Raw genomic sequence first — 20,770 nt, 5'->3', positions numbered from 1 at the left:
TAGCTTAAGTTCTCTTTTTTTTATTTTCTCTCCAGATTTCTTATGATTTTAATGCAAAGTCTCGTGTAATTAGTTAAAGGTTAATATGATTTTCATCATTTAAATTCGTATGCATATATGCAAAACTCAAGTGGTCAAGTTTGAAGCTGGATTTTATTAATTGTTACAAGATTTATAAACTCTAATAATTAAATTCCGGTTCTTATCGAGGCTTAAGTTTGGTTTGGTTGTGGTAATGCATTCATTTTGGTTTCAGCTAATGTATGGTGTAAAAGAGTCCAAATTCAACTTGAATATATTGGCTGGGCTGGGATTGAACTCCATTCGGCAAGCTTGAGTAGTAAGCTCAAATAGCTCGTACATGTTAGTCCCTCCGTCCTAGTCAAAGTGTTTTAGTTTGAAAAACACAAAGTTTAAGGTGGATTGAATGATTACCTTTTTTGCTAACTAAATGACAATAATGCCCTTGAAAAATGGATCCACCATATTATTTATTAATGCTAGTTGTGTGTGCTTAAGGGTAAACTTGGAAATTGGCTAATAAATTTTGAAAACGGACGTTTGTAATGGAACAAACAAAAAAGGAAATATGAACACTTTTAATGGAACGGATGTAGTAATATTTTAGTTTAACTGAATTGACTTGCTGACTAATTGACTTGTTGACAAATGCGAATTATAATATTTACCAAACATTTTAGAGGACGTGGACTAATTGACTTGTTGACTAATGTGAATTATAATATTTATCAAACATTTTAGAGGATGTGGAGTATTATAAAAGATAAAAAAGACTTTATGAATAGAGGATGTGGAACATTATGCCATGGGTATACATTCAAGTTTTTTGATTCCAAATAAGCATCACATCACTTAATTTAACCTATTTCACTCTATCTCACCCTAAGAAAACTGTTTAACCCACATTTACCTCCCTTTATTTAATGTTAATTTAATTCTTAAATTATTGTGGTTTTAAAGAGGATTTTAAGGCCCATTAACGTTTTAACCCACCTTACATATAACGCTACTTAACCCATGAAGGGAGTGATATGTCACTCATTAACCTTACCAACTCAGCTTTAACGCCCTTGGGCATTAAGGTATACCCCTAGGCCTTATTAAAATAAACAAACTTTATGAATAAATGTGTATTTTGGTTATGTTATATGGATATAGATGTGATCACTTGTGCCGGACTTACAAAAAGGAACTTTAGAACTTTATGTTTACATAGACGCAGTACTATGTTTGGTTGGGACTTTGAGAGTAAAAGGAAATTTAAAACTTCATTAAACGTAGGCATATAATATAGTACAATGTTTGGTTGGGAGAGTAACATATTCTAACTATAAAAATTCTAGCGTGCGTTCCTTCACAAAGCACAATCATATTTTAAGTAATGCTAATTAAGCGTCCCCAGGAAATAACATGTTCAACGCAAACCTTGAGGAAATACATGTTCAAAACAAACGCTAGCAATAAAGCCGGTGAGTTCAAGACTTCAAGGTCAATTTACCTTCTAAAAGTCCTTAGCACCCTAGCTCACTTAACACATACTTAAAAGAAATACATATTCAAAACAAACGTTAGCTATAAAGCCGATGAGTTCATAAAAGCAAACCATGTATGTTTTTGTTGTCTTGTAAACTGCTAACACAACATGCCATTAAATCAATTATCATCTTTTACAAGGATGTATGGTGACAAACATACGTACATTTTTTCATAGGTACCCCAAGTGCTCAGGCTAATAGTTCACAAGAACAGCTTATAATTAATAGTACCATACTATTACTATATTTTTTTTCCCGAGATTAACTAAATAATTAATAAGTGTTAAATTCAACAAGATATATAATGTTGCACACGTACTATACCATTCTCATAAAATCATTTTACTTGCATATAAATCATTAGCGTGTATTTCAGCCTCAAAATTGTAATTAAAACAGGGGACAACATAGAGTAGTAAAATGCGTCTAAATTAAGTCTTTAAACATCTTCGTTTAGAATTGGAATCCTAATCAAAAGGATAATGCACACATCATGTCTAAGACTTAATTAGCTTTAACGGCTAAGCCAAACTTACCTATATAGGTGTCACGCCTTGCCTTTTTCGGCCAAGGTGTGGCGCGACTTATTGATATCATAGACTTAGGCATCAGAAAAATTTTAACATATAGGACTTGATTAAAATTGATATCCAAGATCAACCAATGTAACTTATAAAAGACTTGATTTTGCAATCTAAAAGTGGCTAGCGACGCCGGTTGTTACTTGCTTACTTTCTATTTCAAAATTTTAATAAAAATTTTAAACGAGGTAAAATGCCAGTATTAAAATTTGTTTAAAGGTTTACATGTTTCCAAAATACAACAATCATTGTCTCAACATACTACAACACATCATTAGAGTGTCCCTCTATTGGCATTGATCTATCAAAATCCTGGTCTACCCATTGACCTAGGTTCCTACTACTCATTCCAGAGATACACACTTAAAACAACGTTACCTATAAAGTAGTGAATTCACAACAACCACAAATATTTAAGAAGTTATAATTAAGGCCACAATCAAGAAGTTAGTAATGACCAATTGCGAACATCTTGTTAACACTACAATACCAGATCACACATATAATAATGCAAATTAGTGGTATGTGGACCGTGTGTTAACTATGTCAATACTTCAGTTATACAACCCGTGTAATTTGGCAAGTGGTCTAGTCTTCCCAGTCACTTCAGGAACCGCACCATGCAAAGTTTGGAACATCGCTTCCGTATTAACTAATTAATTACAAAAACTTAATATAAACATACACTATAAAATTAACTGAACTCAAATACTCTTAACACACATGTATTTAAAATATTTAAATAAAAAGGGGAAGTTCACAAAAGTAAAAATTAAAAAGTCCCTTAACCAAACTATGAAATTTGTCGTTGATGACCTACCATCTTGCGTCACAAAGTATGATAGAAATCATATATAAAAAATAAAAAAAAAATTCTAACTCCCCAATCAACAATAGTGTAACTGTGTAAGTGTAACCATTCCTATCACGTGGACCAAATATATATATATATATATTATCGCCGAAAATCAAAATCAAAATCAAAATCAAAATACGACACGTTAACAAAAATCGTGATTTATTATTATTGTTGTTATTATTATTATACTCTTCACAGATTCACACACCTCTTCTCCTGTGAACTTTTCACGGAGACACAATTTTCTACAAATACAAAATCACTTATTATTATAATAATAATAAGATGTCATTTTGGTCACAGTTTGCTTCGTCTGCTCTGAGAAGCAAACCATTAGCTGCAAAATCCGATTCAAACTCGGGCGAATATCTCGTCCGCCGTCTCGGACCTATCGATTTGATTCTTCTAGGCATTGGTGCGTCTATCGGCGCCGGAATATTTGTCGTCACCGGCACCGTCGCTCGTGATGCTGGTCCTGGTCAGTCCATTGAGTTTATTATTAATCTGTGTTAGAATTTGAAATCAATTGCTTATTTGAGTGTGTAAACAGTGCGAGAGGCTAGGGTTACGTTAGAGTACTGAAAAATACCGATACTGGACATATTTTCTCGGTTCGGTACTGATTGGTATTGGTACCGGTGTCATTATGATTGTAGAAGTGTTAGGCGCTCCTAGGTCAGTCAACTAGGGAATTGTGAGTACTTGGATTAGGCGGTGAGTACTCAGATATGATAAATTTACTAATATTTATAACAAAATACGTGAATATTGATATTAATCAAACGGACACGTGCTTAAAATCTCCTAAATCCGAGTAATCGCCTAGTAGCTTTGAGTAATCATGAACTAGTTCTGAGTCGACCACTGACTATATCCGAGTAATCTCTGTGTAGCTTCGAGCTGACTGCCGAGATCCGAGTCTAGGGCTGTTCAAAAAGCTTGAGGCTCGGGCTTGTAGCTCGCTCGATTAAAGCTCGAATAAAACTAGTTATAAAAAGTTGATTCGAAACATCCCGAGCTGATTTGGATCACTTTTGTAACCGAGCCAAAATTGACCCAGGCTCGGCTCGTTGGCTCGATCTTAAGCTCGTTTAACTTCAAAATCGAGCTAAAACTTAGCTAAGTTGCCTCGTTTAATTTCGAGCCCGAGCTCGAAACCACCCTGGCTCGACTCGTGAATAGTCCTATCCGAGTCCGAGCAATATAGGCCAGGTTGGAGAAAAGAGCCTTGGAGGGGTGTTGAGTAGCGGGTATTCACCGAGTGGATTGAGTTTTACAACACTCGGTATTGGTATTCGGTAAAAAATGCTCATCCCTACATATGACAGATTTATATTGCTTTCTTGTTTTCCCTGATCAGTACAGGATTATTTGTTTGATTTAGGGGTTCGGTAGTTATACTTTCTTGATTGAAACCTTGATACTCAGTATTAATGATCATATTGTGAATCACTCGGTATCAGTGATTATCTTTTATCTTCTTGTTTATCTTTTGTGTTTTGTCACCTATAATCTGGGTGCTCTTGTAAGTTGTAATACATCTGATTAGTATCAATACACCACACATTATGGACTTTTATCATTTATCTAAAGTTAGTTTATTACTAAAGTTTGTATACTGTCTTAAAATGTTACATTCCTTGGAGTATTGTTAACACAATTTAATTGCAGGAGTTACAATTAGCTTCCTACTCGCAGGAGCATCATGTGTTCTGAATGCTTTATGTTATGCTGAGCTGGCATCTCGTTTTCCCGCAGTCGTTGGGGGAGCATACTTGTACACATACACAGCCTTTAACGAGCTCACTGCTTTTCTTGTGTTTACACAAATGATGCTTGATTATCATATTGGGGCAGCTAGCATAGCCCGAAGCTTAGCAAGCTACGTTATTAATATATTTGAGCTCATACCCTCCGTCAAAGATAATATTCCAAGTTGGGTTGGGCATGGCAGTGATGATATCTTTGGATTTATATCTATAAACATACTGGCACCGATCCTTTTAGTCATTTTGACAATAATATTATGTCGTGGTGTTGGAGAATCTACACTAGTAAACACTATCATGACTATTACCAAGGTAGCTATTGTTCTTGTGGTGATCATTGTTGGCGCTTTTGAAGTTGATGATTCAAACTGGTCACCTTTCGCTCCATATGGTTTTAAATCCATGTTAACCGGAGCCACTGTAGCCTTTTTTGCATATGTAGGATTTGATGCAGTTGCTAACTCAGCTGAAGAATCTAAAAAGCCACAGGTAGTTATTAAACTAATTCTTGCCTTTTTTACTATGTTTGAATCAGCTATTCACATGTTCGTATACTTTATATTCTCAGAGGGATCTACCAATAGGCATCATTGGGAGCCTTCTTGTATGTATTATATTATACGCCGGTGTTTGTTTAGTTATCACGGGCATGGTGCCTTATAATTTACTTGGTGAAGATGCCCCCTTGGCTGATGCGTTTAAATCCAAAGGGTTAAACTTTGTATCGATTTTAATCAGCATTGGTGCAGTTGCTGGACTCACTACAACTCTACTCGTTGGCCTATATGTTCAAGTAAGAAACTTAGATTATGTGTATTATTTTGTCACTTAACCGTTTAAATAATGTTCAAAAAATTTCTTGATGAGCAGTCTCGATTGTATCTTGGGCTTGGTAGAGACGGTTTATTACCTGCAATATTTGCTAAAGTTCATCCAACACGTCACACTCCAATCCACTCTCAAATTTGGGTTGGAATTGTTGCGTTTGTTTTGGCTGGACTGTTAAACGTGACTGTGCTGTCACATATTCTCTCAGTTGGATCACTGGTATAGAAAACATTACAAGCATTACACGTTTTTTTTATATGTTTTCTACAATAATATTATAACTTTATGCAGGCAGGTTACTCAGTTGTGGCAGCATGCGTGATGACACTTCGTTGGGATAATAATCAAGTCTCAAAGAGGATGGAAGGCATCACGTGCATTATTGTGATTGCTTGTTGTGGTTTTGTTGCTGGGATTCTATACCGTTATGGTGTTTCAAATCTTGCATATATGTTTCTTATTTTACCTATAGCTATTGCAATATTCGCAGCTGCGGGTCTTCAATTTAGACAGGTGTATAGAGATCCACCCGGCTTTTCTTGCCCATGGGTCCCATTAGTGCCTGCGATTTGCATCTTCTTTAATATATTCCTTTTCGCTCAGGTTTGGTTTTTGTAGCCTTTTAATGAACTTTTCTGCCAAAAGATATTAATAAAATAGTTAGGCCTGTAAACGAACTGAACGAACACAAACAAGGGCTTCTTATTTATTTAGCATATTTATTTGCTTTAAGATCCATAAAATTACATAGTTAAATAGGTTAAACGAACATAAGCGAACAAACACAAATGAGCGAACCAATTAAACGAACATTAATGAACATATACGAAAGAACATAAACGAACGCTCATGAACATAAATGAGCAAATGAAACATGGTGTTCAAGTTCGTTTGTTTAATAAATGAACAAAAAAATTCATTGATTTTCGTTTATATAAACGAACTTCCTGCCAAACGGTTTACTGAACGTTCGGTTCGTTTATATGCCTAAAAATAGTTATATGGACTGATTGTGATTTCTATATGCAGCTTCACTATGAAGCATGGGTGAGATTTGTTGTCCTTAGCATTGTTGCGGTCTTTGTATACGCGTTTTATGGGCAATATAATGCAAATCCTGGAAATGATGATACCTTTTATTATCATGGAGTACCAGAAGTTGCAGCTGAATGAATCTTTTATGCTTGTCTTATGTGAGCATTTGATTCATTGAAGTGTAATGTTGTAATCTTATTCGTTCCCCAAGAGGGGGTGTTATTGCATGAATAAAACATGTGCACATAGTTAGATTTGCAAACAGTTAGATTGGAAATGCAGCTATGTAAAAAATTCTGTCGCGGATCTTGTTAAGTTATTGGTGAATTTTCTACTAGAACCAGTGCCTCTGAAAACCTGCGAATTTGTATGTCACAGCCTGTAGTGATCATTTCATAGCATGTACATCATCCTCATTTCACTTGCACAATAATGCCATTGCACATATTTTCAATGAAATATATGCAAGTATATGTTTTATGTTGAAACTTACTTTTCTAAACTAACTAATAGGTGGTTTTCTGAAAACAAAACCCGAACCGGATAAGTTAAAACCTAGTTTCAAACGGGTCAAACCTGATCCTTCCCCTGAAAACTGGGATTGATTTTCTTTGACTCAACCCGGATCGGTATCAACCTTAACTGGTTTAGGCCAAAAACCCGATTTGTGCACGTCTAGCCGAAGAGACCACATCTTTCAAACTGTGATCTAGGGACTAGTTCTGTAATGCACCAATATATTTTATGCCAACATTTAACAATCTTAAGTTAAATTATCATATTTCATATATGATTATTCAATAAGCTTTCCCAAAAAAACACCTAAAAACAAGATAGAAAATTAAGTAGATCACTATCGTATCAGAAAAACAATTTATTAAAAAAAAACCCTCCCACTAAATAAACATACTCAAAAAATTTAATTACCAATCTTTTTATTTTAATGAAATACAAAATGAAAAAAGTTAAAATATTTTTTGTTTTGAGGGATAATTCAAAATTTGTAACTTCAAATTTTTAAAAAATTAAAACTCAAAAATTATAATAAAAGTTATAGATTATTATGATGTTTATAACAAAATACATAAAGAATTTTTTAAAAAAATATTATTACCTAACAGTCAACGGCATTTTTAAGTTAAAGCAGGCGCCTAAAACCCACTCTTTCTCTGGCCCATGCTCTCTATTATTATGATGAGACATTCTTCTTCATTTTTCTCTTAGTTTGCTTCTTCTGCTCTCAGAAGTAAACCATTAGCAAAGTCATTTGATGATTCAAACTCAGCCGAATGTCTCGTTCGCCGTCTTGGACCTTTTGAGTTGATTCTTCTATGCATTGGTGCAACAATTGGTGCCGGCATATTCGTTGTCACCGACACCGTTGCTCGTGATGCTGGTCCTGGTCAGTCAGTTTCGTTTCACCTTGTTTCTTGCGATTTGATCATTCGTTTTGTAATCGAGTTTGGTCTGTTTTATAATTGAAATGTGTTTGTTTCAATATATTTATGAACTTTACTTTACTTCGAAATAGAAGGCAAACGGGCAACAAATGCTCTGCTACCCTTTTGGGATACTTTGATAGATCTTGGAGCCGTAACATTACTATGCGTTTCACAACCGCGATTCCTATGTGTTTCATAGCCTTAGTAGGCTCGAGGAAACCAAAAGTATTAAATTAAATGTAAATGGTATAAACAAGTGTTGGTTGTCAAGACACGATTTCTCGTGCTTGGTCACTTTGCATGAAGTAGCTTGTAAAGTAGCCTGGCCCACCATGAAAAACTACTCCCTAAGCCCACAAGAGAGGAAACCCCTGTTAAATCCAGTTATGCAGTCGATATCGCCGATATATCACCGATATATCGGTAAATATTGGTTATCGTAAAATTTCCGTCGGTACCGATAATATCGGCAATATTTGACCGATATTCCCGATATCAGCGTTATAAGTCTTGATTATCAATTTTTAAGTTTTAATCAGTTCCTATTGCCTTTTCTTCCCCGTGGGTCCCGTTAGTGCCCGCGGTTTGCATCTTCTTATAACATATTCCTTTTCGCTCAGGTTTGGTTTTTGTAGCCTGTTAATAAATTTATCTATTAAAAGATTTAAAAAAAAAATAGTTATATAGACTGATTGCAATTTCCATATGCAGCTTCACTATGTAGCATGGGTGAGATTTGTTGTCCTTATCATTGTTGCAGTCTTTGTATACGCGTTTTATGGGCAATATAATGCGAATCCTGAAAGTGATGATACCATTTATTACCACAGAGTATTTGAAGCTGTAGCTGAATGAAACTTTTATTCGTCTCGTATGTGAGCATTTGTGTTCGCTTTTGTTAAAGCGTATTGTTGTAATCTTATTCGTTCTCCACATGCGGGTGTTATTGTATGAATAAAACGCGCACATAGTTAGATTTGCCATAGTGTGAAATATAACTTTGTAATGTAAAATGTGTATCATGCATTCCTAAGAAAACCTTATTATTCTAATAAAATTGTTTGATAGTGAAAATAAAAATGATTCATATATCTAAAACATGAAACACAAAGGAATGAGAAAATTATTAGATGGAACATATTAGTTAGAACTTAGAATTTACTCAATCTTATAAATATAATATATGGTTGAATTATGCTGTTTTTAATTATTTTAATTTTACTTGGTATATATAGTTGAATAAATTATGCATGTTTTTAGGCCGACAAACATATTTATGTATAGATAAAAGATAGAATGTAATAATCTTTAACGTACAATATACCTATATTCATGAAATCGATCCATGAAATCACATCACAAGATCTCGAAATCGTCAATATATATCCAATTAATAATCGGTTCACCGGAAAAACAGATTTGGATCGTTAATCGATCAATTTTTTACTTTTCTTCATGAAAACCGTTTTGAGCATATTATGGATTTCTTGGGCGTTTTTTTCTTTTTTTTTTCTTTTCTTTTTTTGTGTGTGTGTTTTGGCTTTGAGTGTTTTGTATTTTTGGCTTTGAGCCTTTTGTTTTTGCCTCGAGTGTTGTTTTTGGCCTGAGCGTAATTCGCGTACGTTTTTATACGTTAAGGATTATTGTACGATAACTTAACCTTTAATGTATAATCGCTCCAAACAAAGTATGTTGTCAAACATATTAACATTTATTTAATTATTTAAACATAATTCATGTTTGAATCTAATCTGACTGCTTCTTCCTTCAAAATATATGTCTTCAGATAAAATAATAAAATAAAATAAAAACAGAAAAGATTTTCCTTATAAAACCCCTACATTTTCTCAACACAAATGGTGGGTAAACTCACAAATTTAACAAACATATAAATAAAAAAATAATCCCTAAAAAATGAGAAATGCAAGGAGAGAGACACAAAGTAAGATTCAAAAAACAAAGGAAGAAAGGGAATGGCATTATGTTGATATATAGAAATGGAAGCAAGATATTGAAAGAATGGAGGATGCAAGGGATGGAGATTTAAGGGTACCTATAATCTCCTCCCTCTTCTTCGTTTTGGTCTTCGCTGGCGGTGTTTTCTTAACGGTTTATGTTTTCGCACCCAACTTTTCCCAACCATGGTTTCCTGGACTCGCGCTAATATTAATTGGTTCACCTTGGGTCTTTTGGTTGTTGACATATTTGTACACATGTTTTAAAGGTTGTTGTGCTAAAGAATCGCCCTACAACTATGACCATGCAAATTCAAGGCGAGGGTTTCCTTCTACGGTAACCCCTAGGCGCAGTGCTGCCTCGAACCAAAGGTCATGGTCTATGGATGGTTCACCACACGATCAGGCAATCGGTTTGAACATTGTTGGTTCACGCCACGTGCATTTTGGGGAGGAGGTGGTGGTGGTGGAAAGTGATGGGAGCAAGGTTATTCATGAGATGGAATCGTGGACGAATTCATCAAACAAGTCGGTACAAACTGAGATGGAATCGTGGACGAATTCATCAAACAAGTCGGTACAAACGCCGTTAAATGCATCTTGACGTGTAAATAGGTTGTGTTTTGTTTATGTTGTTTTTTCTTATATGATGTAGAGTAGTTATGTTGATAGGATCTTATTTCACTTGCAAACAAGATTTAGAAAAGCTATGCATGTTAATTAGAATTTACAGTTATACGCGTTTTGAACAGAATTTACATCATCATAAAAAGTAAGCACGTTGCAATGATATATTCAAAGGTTAATAAGACGTTATATTTTAAAAGTTATAAGCAGAAAAAAAAAGTTTATACAACCAGGTGAGACAAATTTGTGAGCTTCACTATCACATGTAGGTTATATGGTACCTAACGTCTTGCTTTTTCGTCGTGTGTCATCATCTTGAAACCGGCTTTTGCAAAAGCGCGGTCAAATAAACCTCTCCATTCTTAACGGTGCTCGAATCCATCTTCTTCGCAACCGCCCATTTCACCTTCTTATACCCTAACTTCCAAATCAACGGCCGATAAACCTCATCAAGATCCACCCCTTTACTAAAAAACCCATCCACCCAAAACAACCCACCACCCCTCAACACTCTATCCACATCATACAACAAAAACTCCAAAGCCCGAACCGGTATCCACCTATTTACCGCGTACCCACACCGCACCAGATCCAGTACCCCATCGAACACAGGCAGCCGTTGCTGCAACGGCATATGTAACGGCACCAATCCCCTAAGTGCCACCATTTCATTGTAGGGTGCGCCTAAATAGGGATGAGCAAAAACCGAACCGTTAACAGAAAACCGACAAAACTGAACCAAAATTAAATTAAAACCGAACTAACCGAAAATCAGTTATCAGTTTTTTTTATAACCTCGGTTAACCGAATTTAACCAAACCAAAATTTCTAGCTTTTATACCCCTCCATTTCATGTATTTATATATCCATCTCATGTATTTATGTTTTCATTTTATGTATTTATACATGTATTTAGAGGAATACAAATTAAATTAGTGTATTAGCTGTCCGAATCAAATAGTGTAATTATATATGCAAATAATGTAATTATGTAATTGCATAATTACATTATAACACTACATGTAACATAATTACACTATGTTTTATATATAATCACACTATGTAACATGCAAATAGTGTAACATAATAGTTACACTATTATGTAATAACACTACACTATAATTACACTATGTTTTATATATAATCACACTATCTGATTCGCCAGTTAGCATGTTAATTTAATTTAATTTATATCCGATCCAAACCCCATGTATTTATGCATCCATTTCATGTATTTATATCTGATCCAAACACCATGTATTAGTACAAATTTGATTTTAGTTATTAACCGAAATTAACCAAACCTAAAATAAACCTAACCGACCAACCGAAAACCGATTGGTTAATTCTTTTGAGACCAATAACCGAACTAAACCGTGCACACCCATACCTAAATTCATTGTAGTGGTTATGACCGTCACATTGTGTTGCTTCATTCTCGCAGCGAATGTACCCGTCTTCCCACCGATATCCAACGCTAAGCGAATAACGGTTTTCGACTGTTTCGCAATGTCGAGTAGTTGCGAAACCGGGAGATCGAGTTCGGTTTTTGTAACTTAAAAACTTCGATTTCTCGTTTTTTAAATCAAACCCCATGTCTGGGTTAAAACAACTGAAGGTATTATTATTACATTGGTAATTATTATTCCATAAAATGGAATATTCCGGTACCGGTGAGAAAGGTTTTGTGGGTAGTGAAGCTGGTGGTTTGCTGGCGGTGGCGGAGAAGCACCGGCGGCGGGGGAGAGGGTGGCAGCCACGGAGGATTAATGGTTCTGCGGCGGCGGAGGACGGCGGCGGACAGAGGGAGAATGGGGTGTAGTTCATGTATTGGTGGAGGAGGTCAGGGTGGTGGTGGCAGGCGGAGGCGATGGGATGGAGGTGGGTGGAGAGGTGGAGTGATGGCGTGTGAGGTGGGTGATGGTGGCGCGTATAGTTTGGAGTTGGTGGAGGAGGTGGTCGGGGAGTGGCGCGTGGGGTGGGGTTGGGGTGGTAGAGTGAGAGGATGTTGGTGGCAATCATGGCTAGTAACAAGAAGAGGTTTAAACCTGTTGTCAAGTTCATGGTTTGGATATTGTTTTTGAAAGTGTTTTTTTTAAGGTTTTCAGTTTTGAGGTTTAAAGACGTTTAAGTTTAACCGTTTTAAGTGAAGTGGTGTATATTGTTGTTTAAGGAAGACAAGGGTCAAACTAGTTTGACCGACCAAAAGACATGCACGGATTGCCTTTCGAAATGGACGGAGTGGAGTGAAACTGTACAAGGAAACTAGGTTACGTGGCAGATTTATTAAATAAAATTTGCCACGTGTAGAAGTGAGAATGAAGTACCTAATATAAAAAGTTTAAAACTTAAAACTAGTAAGAGCATTCTCAGCCTATTTTATCAAAACATGTGAGGAGAATTTGTAAATTATGTGGTATGGTTATAAATAGTTGTGAGTAGAAGAGAGATAAAATGTCATAGGGAAAATTAAATTTAGGAATTCACTATTCATATCGTATAGTTTTTTAATATTTTCTAAAAGTTGTTGTAAGTGGAGGAAAGAGAAAAAATAATGATAAATGTATAAAAAGCATTTTTAATTAAACAGAGAGAAAAAACAGTAATTTGTAGTGTAATTATATGATATATATGAATATAGGGTAGGGAATGGGTTGGGAATGCTCTAAGTAGCAATGTTATGTTACGGATCGGTTTTAAGTTCCAAGTAGAGCTACGAGGTAGGTCGATCCAGAGCAAGTTCCAGCTCGGCACGAATTTAAACCGAGTTGGCTTGACTTAGATTTGAAAACGAGCTAGACCGAGCTAGCCACTCTTGGTCTGACTCATCTCAGTTTTAAAGTGAGCCAATTCGGACGAGCTTTTTCTGGACCCATGGCCACAATTAGAGGTGTACAAAACCGTTTCAAACCCAAACCGAACCGATTTGGTCAACGGCTGGTCAAAACCGGTTTGATTCAAACCGGTTCGGTTTAAAACCGGTTTAGAAGCAAGATAGGCCGGCCTTGTCACGTCGGTTCGGTCCGGTTTTAAAACCGAACCTGAAATTGGTGGTTTAGGAACCGGTTTGGGTGAAACTGATTTTAAACCCAAACCGGTTTGATTCAGTTTGCCTAAAACCGTCCCAACCCAGTTCTTTTGTACACCTATACTTAGTTTTGATAACACCACCATATTTTTATGGTGGGTGGTATGTAAACAAAAGTTGGCATTTTTACTATTAACTATACCAAATTATTCGTTATCTTTTAGTTATTATACTTAAATCACTTGTTTTCATCTAACTCATTTTGAACCAATCTAACAAAATTTTATGAATCATACCACTTACCTAATCACAATCGTGTTTGTTAAATAGATTATTGTTAATTAGACATATTGATGTTGCATTCAGGATTTATGGGTCCGAAAGTTGCCCTTTTCACTGACGTCGTTGTCATGTACTCGTATTGGTCGGTATGTATTCACATAATTTAACAAGTTGAACACAAATAGTACACAACATTAAATTATACTCCCAACTTAAGGAGTGCTAATTATAATGTTAATATCCTATTAGTAACGTTTAGTTGCATATAGCTTATTGCCTTATAAGCCTGATATAGTGATATATATACCTTTCTAAGGTCTCTCATTTTTATATAGTGACACTATTCTTTTTAATAGTTCCCAATATAATTCTCATGATAATTGGTCAATCAAAACCATTGCAATGAAGTAAAAGCTCCTAAAAAAAACAATATACATATCAAGAAACACACAGAAGCCATAATTTGAGTATTTTCTGCTTAAAAAGCTACAGTTTGAAAACACAAAACAGCTTATACATATTATATATATCCAGAGGATGTATATATTGCAGGGGTGCAAATTACAAATTAACAGTTGATCCCACAATACCGAACATCCGGGCCAGTAACTCTTGTAGTAAACGGGTCGATTCTAACCCACAACAACGAGAAGATGGACGCAAGAAGAATCGACCACACGACAACAATAGTAGGCATCCGGTTTTGTTTTCCCATAAGACCCTTGAGAAACGGGTACAAATGAACAATCACCCAAAACGCAAAGAAAAGCTTACCAAAAAGCGGCCCCCACGACTGGTACCCGCTGTTGATCGCATACGAGATTCCAGCAACCACACCCACCATGTTCACAATCAACAGTGTTGTCGGTGGAATCAAAAGCGTCGTCCATTTAAACATATAAAGCTCCGCAAAATCACCATCTTCATCTGACGCCTTTGATGTGACGGTAAAGTTGGTATCTATGCCCGCGAGCACTTTTAACAGACCTTGAAAAACAGCGAAAAGATGTGCAGAAACACCACCAATCACCCAAAACTGCTCGTTTCTCCACCACTCGTCTATCCCGACCCCGCTCCATCTCATTTCAAGTATTCCAGTTGCAAAAATGGAAAGAAACAGAGATATAAACCATAAACTTGCAAGGTTACTAATTTGGGGAATAATGAACTTGCCGGTAAGGAGACAGACGGCGGGCAAGGTACAGTAAACCAGAAGTGGGATTGCGGTTATTGGATAAATGGTTGTGTTTATGTACGCAAATCGTTCGAGCCATTTTAATCTTCCACTATAACCATACCACATCGGACAATGTCTGCTGAACAGGATTTCAACCGAACCTAAAGCCCATCGCAGCACTTGGTTTAAACGGTCTGATAGATTTATAGGTGCAGAACCTTTAAACGCTGCTCTAGGTGGCATACAGTATATCGATCGCCAACCGCGTGCATGCATTTTGAATCCTGTAAGAATATCCTCTGTCACAGAACCGTAAATCCACCCTATCTGTCAATATTCAACTCATTAGTTAGCTTATAAAAACAAAGATTATCTAAAATGTTTTAATAAACAGAAGCCGAAAGTAAACTAACCTCACTTCCCCAGTCGGTTTTGTCTTCATAACCGCAGCTGATAACATGTATAGCTTCTTTTAACAGAGTCTCGGGTGCTGCGGATTGTGGGACGCCACCATTTTCCATAAGTGTGGATGCAACAAAAACAGCTGACTGACCAAATCTTTTTTCAAGGGTTAATTCAGACATTAATAATGATTTTTCATCATCAATCCCGGGTCCTGATAAAAACGAAGAAAACCATGAATGAAGCTATATAAGAGGTATGATTAATGTTTAATATATTGTGAGACTTTGTACCTTCAACGCCTTCTTCTATGTCCTCTAGGTTAAATACTGGAACAGTGGGATCATCATGCCTGCTAGATTTCTTTTTATCCGAACCCTTTTTGTTTGAATTTGAACTTTTGTTTCTTGAACCAAAGCAGGAAGACAGGAACCCTTTTTCTCTCTTTTTCTTAGGTTTAACAGGTGGTTCATAACCGTATAATGCGGTTCTGTTAAACACGCATCCGGTTCCCACATAAACAGGACCTTGAATCCCATCTAAACCTCTCAAGTTTATCTGTTAAAAAATATAAACAGTTATATAAATGAGATGAAAGTATATAAATTTAGCTCATTTGAAAAACTCACATCAAAGAACACAGTGTTTCTGTTAGCATATCGATCATTCCTGTCAATTCCATCAAATCTCTGTGGAAACTGAACATAACAAACGTATTTTCCAAGATTCGGATCCATCATAAAACACATGGCTTCCCTCAGTGCCTTGCTGTTATTAATGTAATGATCACAATCAAGGTTCAATATGAAAGGGCCGTTGGTAAGGACCGCCGACACACGCACCTATAAAGAGTCGTATTGTAAGTTACAAGTCATTTACATGAAGATGTTATACAAAACAGTTTTTAATATAAAGATACTCACAAGTGCATTCATGGCACCAGCTTTCTTGTGATGTTGAAATCCTGGGCGTTTTTCTCGAGAAACATAAACTAATCGAGGCAACTCATTTCCCTCACTGTCAAGCCCACCACTCTGACCTAAGAAAACCTGAAAAAGAAAATGACAATTTAGTCAAAAGTCAGACAAATGCATAAGCAAGGTACTAATTTGACATAACTTGGTCAAGTTAAATCACCTGGATCATTCCTGGATGATCCCTAGTATTATTTCCAGGCCACGGTGTACCATCTTGCATAATCCATCCTTCTTCAGGGACCTTTTGAGCCTTGGCAACAAGACCATTTATACGAATTTTGAATTCTTCATATTCTCTCTGTCAAAAAAAAAAAAGAATCAATTTTTACTCAAGGAAGAGCAAAAAGAATCAAAGCTAATTGCATTAAAGAGTTGTTACCTTCATAGCTCGGCGGTCTTTGACAAAAGTTGGCTGAATTTTATCTTTGAGGTAGTCAATTTTCTGGGAGAAGTACCATTCAGGAGCTCGGGGCTCAATGTTATATTTCTTGCAAAAAGGAACCCATATTCTTGCAAACTCTGATGTTTCAGTCAAAGCTTCAAAAGTCAACATAGCGGCCCCATCATCAGAAACATAGCAAGAAACCTTGTCAACTGGATAGTCAACTGCAAGTATAGATAGAACAGTGTTTGCTGTCACAAGAGGCGGTTCCTTTAATGGATCCACGGTACTAACAAATATGTCCACAGCAGCTAACTGTGACGGTTCTCCTTCCCGATCATACCTATTATTTGCATATAATACAAAATTACAACCTTTTATAAAGTTATTAAACGAAGAGCAGGGGAAATGCATTACCTAAGAGCTAGTCGATCAAGATATGTTTCACGGTTTACTGGTAGCCATTTGGGGAATTGATCCAAAATCCAAGATACTGCAAACCATATCTCACATATAACAGAAAGTAACCACAACGGATATGCATTGGTCACAGGGTTTGTTATCCGATAGTGCAAGAAAATGCAAAGAACAACCAGTCGAAGTACAATAACCATTCTGTATGGATTAATTCTGGATGATGGAATTGAAACCTTTCTCGAAAGTGGTTGACGGGCTTCATCATTCCTTTAGTATATAAAGTAATAAAACAAGTTAAAACCAACCAATCAAGTTCATTAATGCATCATAACAAGACCACAAGGAACCAGTAGACTTACAACAACGAGTCATCGACTAGCACATCAGTGGTGGCATCAATATCTTGACCTCTTTCTGAAGCAGCATGACTAGTGGTCAACGGAACCACATTCTTATCTTGTTTCATCCTCCATCCATCAACTCTCTCTTTCCAAGCAAGGTTTCCCAATCCTGTGCTTCCAGGGTCCGCAGTCCTAATATTAGCTGCAAATAGAATACTTATTATCAAAATAAGACTCGTGTATTTTTAAAGATTAATTCATTTCTCGTCATAGTACGTGCAAAACATACATGATTGTGTTCTTCCACCGCGAGGAGGAGAAGATGCTGTAGAAAACTCACCAGAAACCTAACAACAAACAGATATAAATATTATAATCGCAGCAAACGATTATTAAAAAAAAGTGTAGATTTACTGATGAAGCATTTAACCTCCTGCCCACTGATTAGAAAAGGTATGTGGTTATGAGAACCATCTTTATCATAACTTGGAGCACTAACATCCTCTCCTCTTCCATATGTCATGTGCCAACTCATCATACGCTGTGCTATGTTCTCCTTCTCATTTTGCGTTTCCGTTACGTGAAAATCCGCAGTAATATCATCATCACCGTTAACATCCTCCTCCTTGTCTCCAAAAATAGCAGGACTTCCTGTATTCAAGAATGCAGGATTATAAACTATCAATCAACATAATTCTAAATATATATTTAATAAATAACAAAGTGAATCAAAACCTTTTTGTCGCCTGTATCTAGTTTTGCACTGAGGGCAAGACTGATTGCCATCCTTTCGCTCGTATTCATAGCACGGTCTGCAAACCGGGAATGCACATACATCACAAGCAATAAACAGTTCTCCTTTCTCTGTGCTACCGACATTCTCCCTACATATCTGGCAAACCTGATTCCCACTGTTCTTCAAAGACTTCCCCTGCACAATCAAAACATAACAAATGTAAACTGAAGTCAAACAAATACAATATTCCATTAAATAACCGCAACAAGTTAACAATCATTTACTCAATAAATAATAATAAGCATTACATGTTCATTAATACCGATTTCTGTTCAAAGGTGAAACAGATAATTTGCAGCATGGATACAAGCGCGGTAAAAAGAGGCCAAAACTTGTTACAAAATAGTGAAATACTAATACAACCGAGCGTTCTGTGGAAAGTTCGTTTATGTTCATTCATTTATTAAATGAAGGAGCATGACCAGGGAATTGTGTTCGATTAACTAAATGAACGAACACGAACAAAGGCCATGCTCGTTCAATTGTGTCCGTAAACGTTCGATGATGTGTTCGCTAATCCGTTTATGTTTTGTCATTAAATGATTTTAGTATTTATTGATGACTTGTCTAAAACAAATATATACATGACATGAGTATTACATGATTAATAATTTATATTTAAATTAACTTGGTAACCGGACCGAACCATTGACAATAAACATTCTCGGTTAGCCAAATAAATAAAAATTGTTTGTGCTGTTGAACCGTTCATGAACACATCCGTTTTGATAAAAGGTTAACGGGCGAACATAAACATAAACAATCGGCCGGAGATACGAGCGGTTGAAATACTAACCCCAATATCAGCTGATTCCATTGCACTTGTGAACTCAATTATCAATTGTCAGCCACAAACCACAACTAAATTCTGCAACTGTAATGTAATAATCACAAAAAATCAATCAATATGGCATTATCGTAACAGCTTCAAGAGCACAATAATGACTCAATAATAAACAAGTTGTGGTGTGACGCAAATAAATAATAATACCAAAAATGAAGATACAATTAGTTATGAGGTGATAAAGGGATACGGATCGAGTGGAGAAGAGTATTTGAGGATTTGTGATGATGATATTTGAGTGAGTGATACAAAATAAATAAATAAAAATAAAATAGGTAGAGGCAGACAGGTGTAAGAGATAAATACAAATTAACTGCCGAAAGTCACATTGCTTTGCTTTGCAACTCCTGCTTTCTACTCACGCTTTCTTCTTTCGTCACCCAAAACCGTACACCGACACCGCTTAAATAAATAATATTAATTCGTTATATAAATATATATTTATTTATTTATTTGTTTATTTTATAAAAACTTAATGTGTCTTAACGCTACGGTATATGTACTCGTTATCAAATGCTCATATGTAGTTTGGTGTGTCTTAAGGGTGAAAGTTAATAAGTTTCCAATAGGTACTAAAGGGGACGGGATGGTGTTCCGGCACATCATTCACCATCCATCCCGCTCCTTTAATTACTTGTTGGGACCAATTTGTTGTTTATGGATTGGGGATGGATGGATATCTTGATCGGGATATTTTTTATGAGTGCTGAAGGGGTCGGGTGGTGTTTTCAACAAATGAACGGTCTCGATGGTGGTTTCTAGCTAAAAGTTGGTCTTTACTAGGTTTTTAAAGGGGTGTTTGGGATTTCTTATTTTACATCTTTATATATTTTTCAATAAATTAATAAGTTATAAAAGTGTAACTTATTAACTTTCTCTCTCTCACCAAAAGCAATCCTAAACACATATTTACTTTTCAAAAAGTTAATAAGTTATAAGTTGATGAAAATAAGCAATTCTAAACACTCCCTAACTAACCTAAACTAATATGGATTATTTATAATTTTATATAATATTTTTCTAAGTAGTGATTACCTCTTCTTATGTTACTAAATTTGGTAGCGATTACTAAGATTGTCTCATCAATACTGATAGTGATCACTACGACATCTCTCTAATAAGACCATCCAGAATAAGGTATTTTTAAAGGTTGTTTTTGGGTGTTTCTCCACATCATCAGTTTTTTCTTACCGTGGATGTAGTTTTTATCATGCGTTTTTTAGTTGAGTTTTTTTCACAAGAACACCACTTTTTACAGGTGGTGGGCCAGGTTGGGGGGTTGGATCTTGAATACTTTTTTTTGTTAAAGGTGGTAATGATATGACAATGTTTTTAATTGGGTGTTTTTATGATTCTTCATTGGTGAGTTTTTGATGCTTTTGAAGAATTGTGTTTTTATGACGTGGTATTCGACTAGACATGTTTTTAGTGTTTTTCAGAGTGCTTATTGTGGATACTCTAACGAAAGTGAT

The 20,770-nt window shown here is 35.9% G+C and overlaps 2 protein-coding genes and 1 pseudogene across 3 annotated transcripts; 1 reads left to right on the top strand and 2 right to left on the bottom strand.

Moving 5' to 3' along the window:
* The first annotated feature begins 3,249 nt into the window (after positions 1 to 3,249).
* Positions 3,250 to 6,927, top strand: LOC143632941 (cationic amino acid transporter 9, chloroplastic-like). The gene is made up of 6 exons (XM_077101348.1): positions 3,250 to 3,474; positions 4,668 to 5,254; positions 5,334 to 5,558; positions 5,636 to 5,812; positions 5,885 to 6,196; positions 6,623 to 6,927. Exons 1-6 carry the CDS (start codon positions 3,282 to 3,284, stop codon positions 6,764 to 6,766), a joined length of 1,638 nt encoding a protein of 545 aa, XP_076957463.1. The 5' UTR covers positions 3,250 to 3,281; the 3' UTR covers positions 6,767 to 6,927.
* A 4,035-nt stretch (positions 6,928 to 10,962) lies between these two features.
* LOC143632893 (putative methyltransferase At1g29790) lies at positions 10,963 to 12,716 on the bottom strand (annotated as a pseudogene). The gene is made up of 2 exons (XR_013153591.1): positions 12,043 to 12,716; positions 10,963 to 11,336 (listed from the first exon to the last, which is right to left on the bottom strand). The product of XR_013153591.1 is annotated as a putative methyltransferase At1g29790 (transcript).
* Positions 12,717 to 14,409: 1,693 nt separating this feature from the next.
* LOC143632940 (cellulose synthase A catalytic subunit 3 [UDP-forming]-like) lies at positions 14,410 to 19,272 on the bottom strand. Its single transcript, XM_077101347.1, has 13 exons — positions 19,251 to 19,272; positions 18,394 to 18,589; positions 18,089 to 18,309; positions 17,948 to 18,005; positions 17,677 to 17,860; positions 17,318 to 17,584; positions 16,898 to 17,243; positions 16,679 to 16,816; positions 16,465 to 16,590; positions 16,171 to 16,383; positions 15,835 to 16,099; positions 15,553 to 15,755; positions 14,410 to 15,466 (listed from the first exon to the last, which is right to left on the bottom strand). The coding sequence occupies exons 1-13, from the start codon at positions 19,269 to 19,271 to the stop codon at positions 14,531 to 14,533; spliced, it is 3,174 nt and encodes a 1,057-aa protein (XP_076957462.1). The 5' UTR covers position 19,272; the 3' UTR covers positions 14,410 to 14,530.
* Positions 19,273 to 20,770: the final 1,498 nt, after the last annotated feature.

This window comes from Bidens hawaiensis, unplaced genomic scaffold (assembly GCF_021521415.1).
Source record: "Bidens hawaiensis isolate Kalapana, Puna unplaced genomic scaffold, B.hawaiensis_p1.1 tig00006555_1, whole genome shotgun sequence".
NCBI lineage: Eukaryota > Viridiplantae > Streptophyta > Magnoliopsida > Asterales > Asteraceae > Bidens > Bidens hawaiensis.
The sequence above is the reverse complement of the archived record's forward strand: the minus strand, read 5'-3'. Positions and strand labels throughout refer to the sequence as shown.

Excerpts from the sequence above, each read along its gene's own strand:
- LOC143632941 (XM_077101348.1), top strand. The coding sequence starts at position 3,282 with ATGTCATTTTGGTCACAGTTTGCTTCGTCTGCTCTGAGAAGCAAACCA. Across the intron at positions 5,559-5,635 it reads TCGTTGGCCTATATGTTCAA|TCTCGATTGTATCTTGGGCT; the intron begins GTAAGAAACTTA and ends CTTGATGAGCAG. Across the intron at positions 5,813-5,884 it reads TTCTCTCAGTTGGATCACTG|GCAGGTTACTCAGTTGTGGC; the intron begins GTATAGAAAACA and ends AACTTTATGCAG.
- LOC143632940 (XM_077101347.1), bottom strand. The coding sequence starts at position 19,271 with ATGGAATCAGCTGATATTGGG. Across the intron at positions 18,006-18,088 it reads TTCTAATCAGTGGGCAGGAG|GTTTCTGGTGAGTTTTCTAC; the intron begins GTTAAATGCTTC and ends GTTTGTTGTTAG. Across the intron at positions 16,817-16,897 it reads AAGACCGCCGAGCTATGAAG|AGAGAATATGAAGAATTCAA; the intron begins GTAACAACTCTT and ends TTTTTTTGACAG.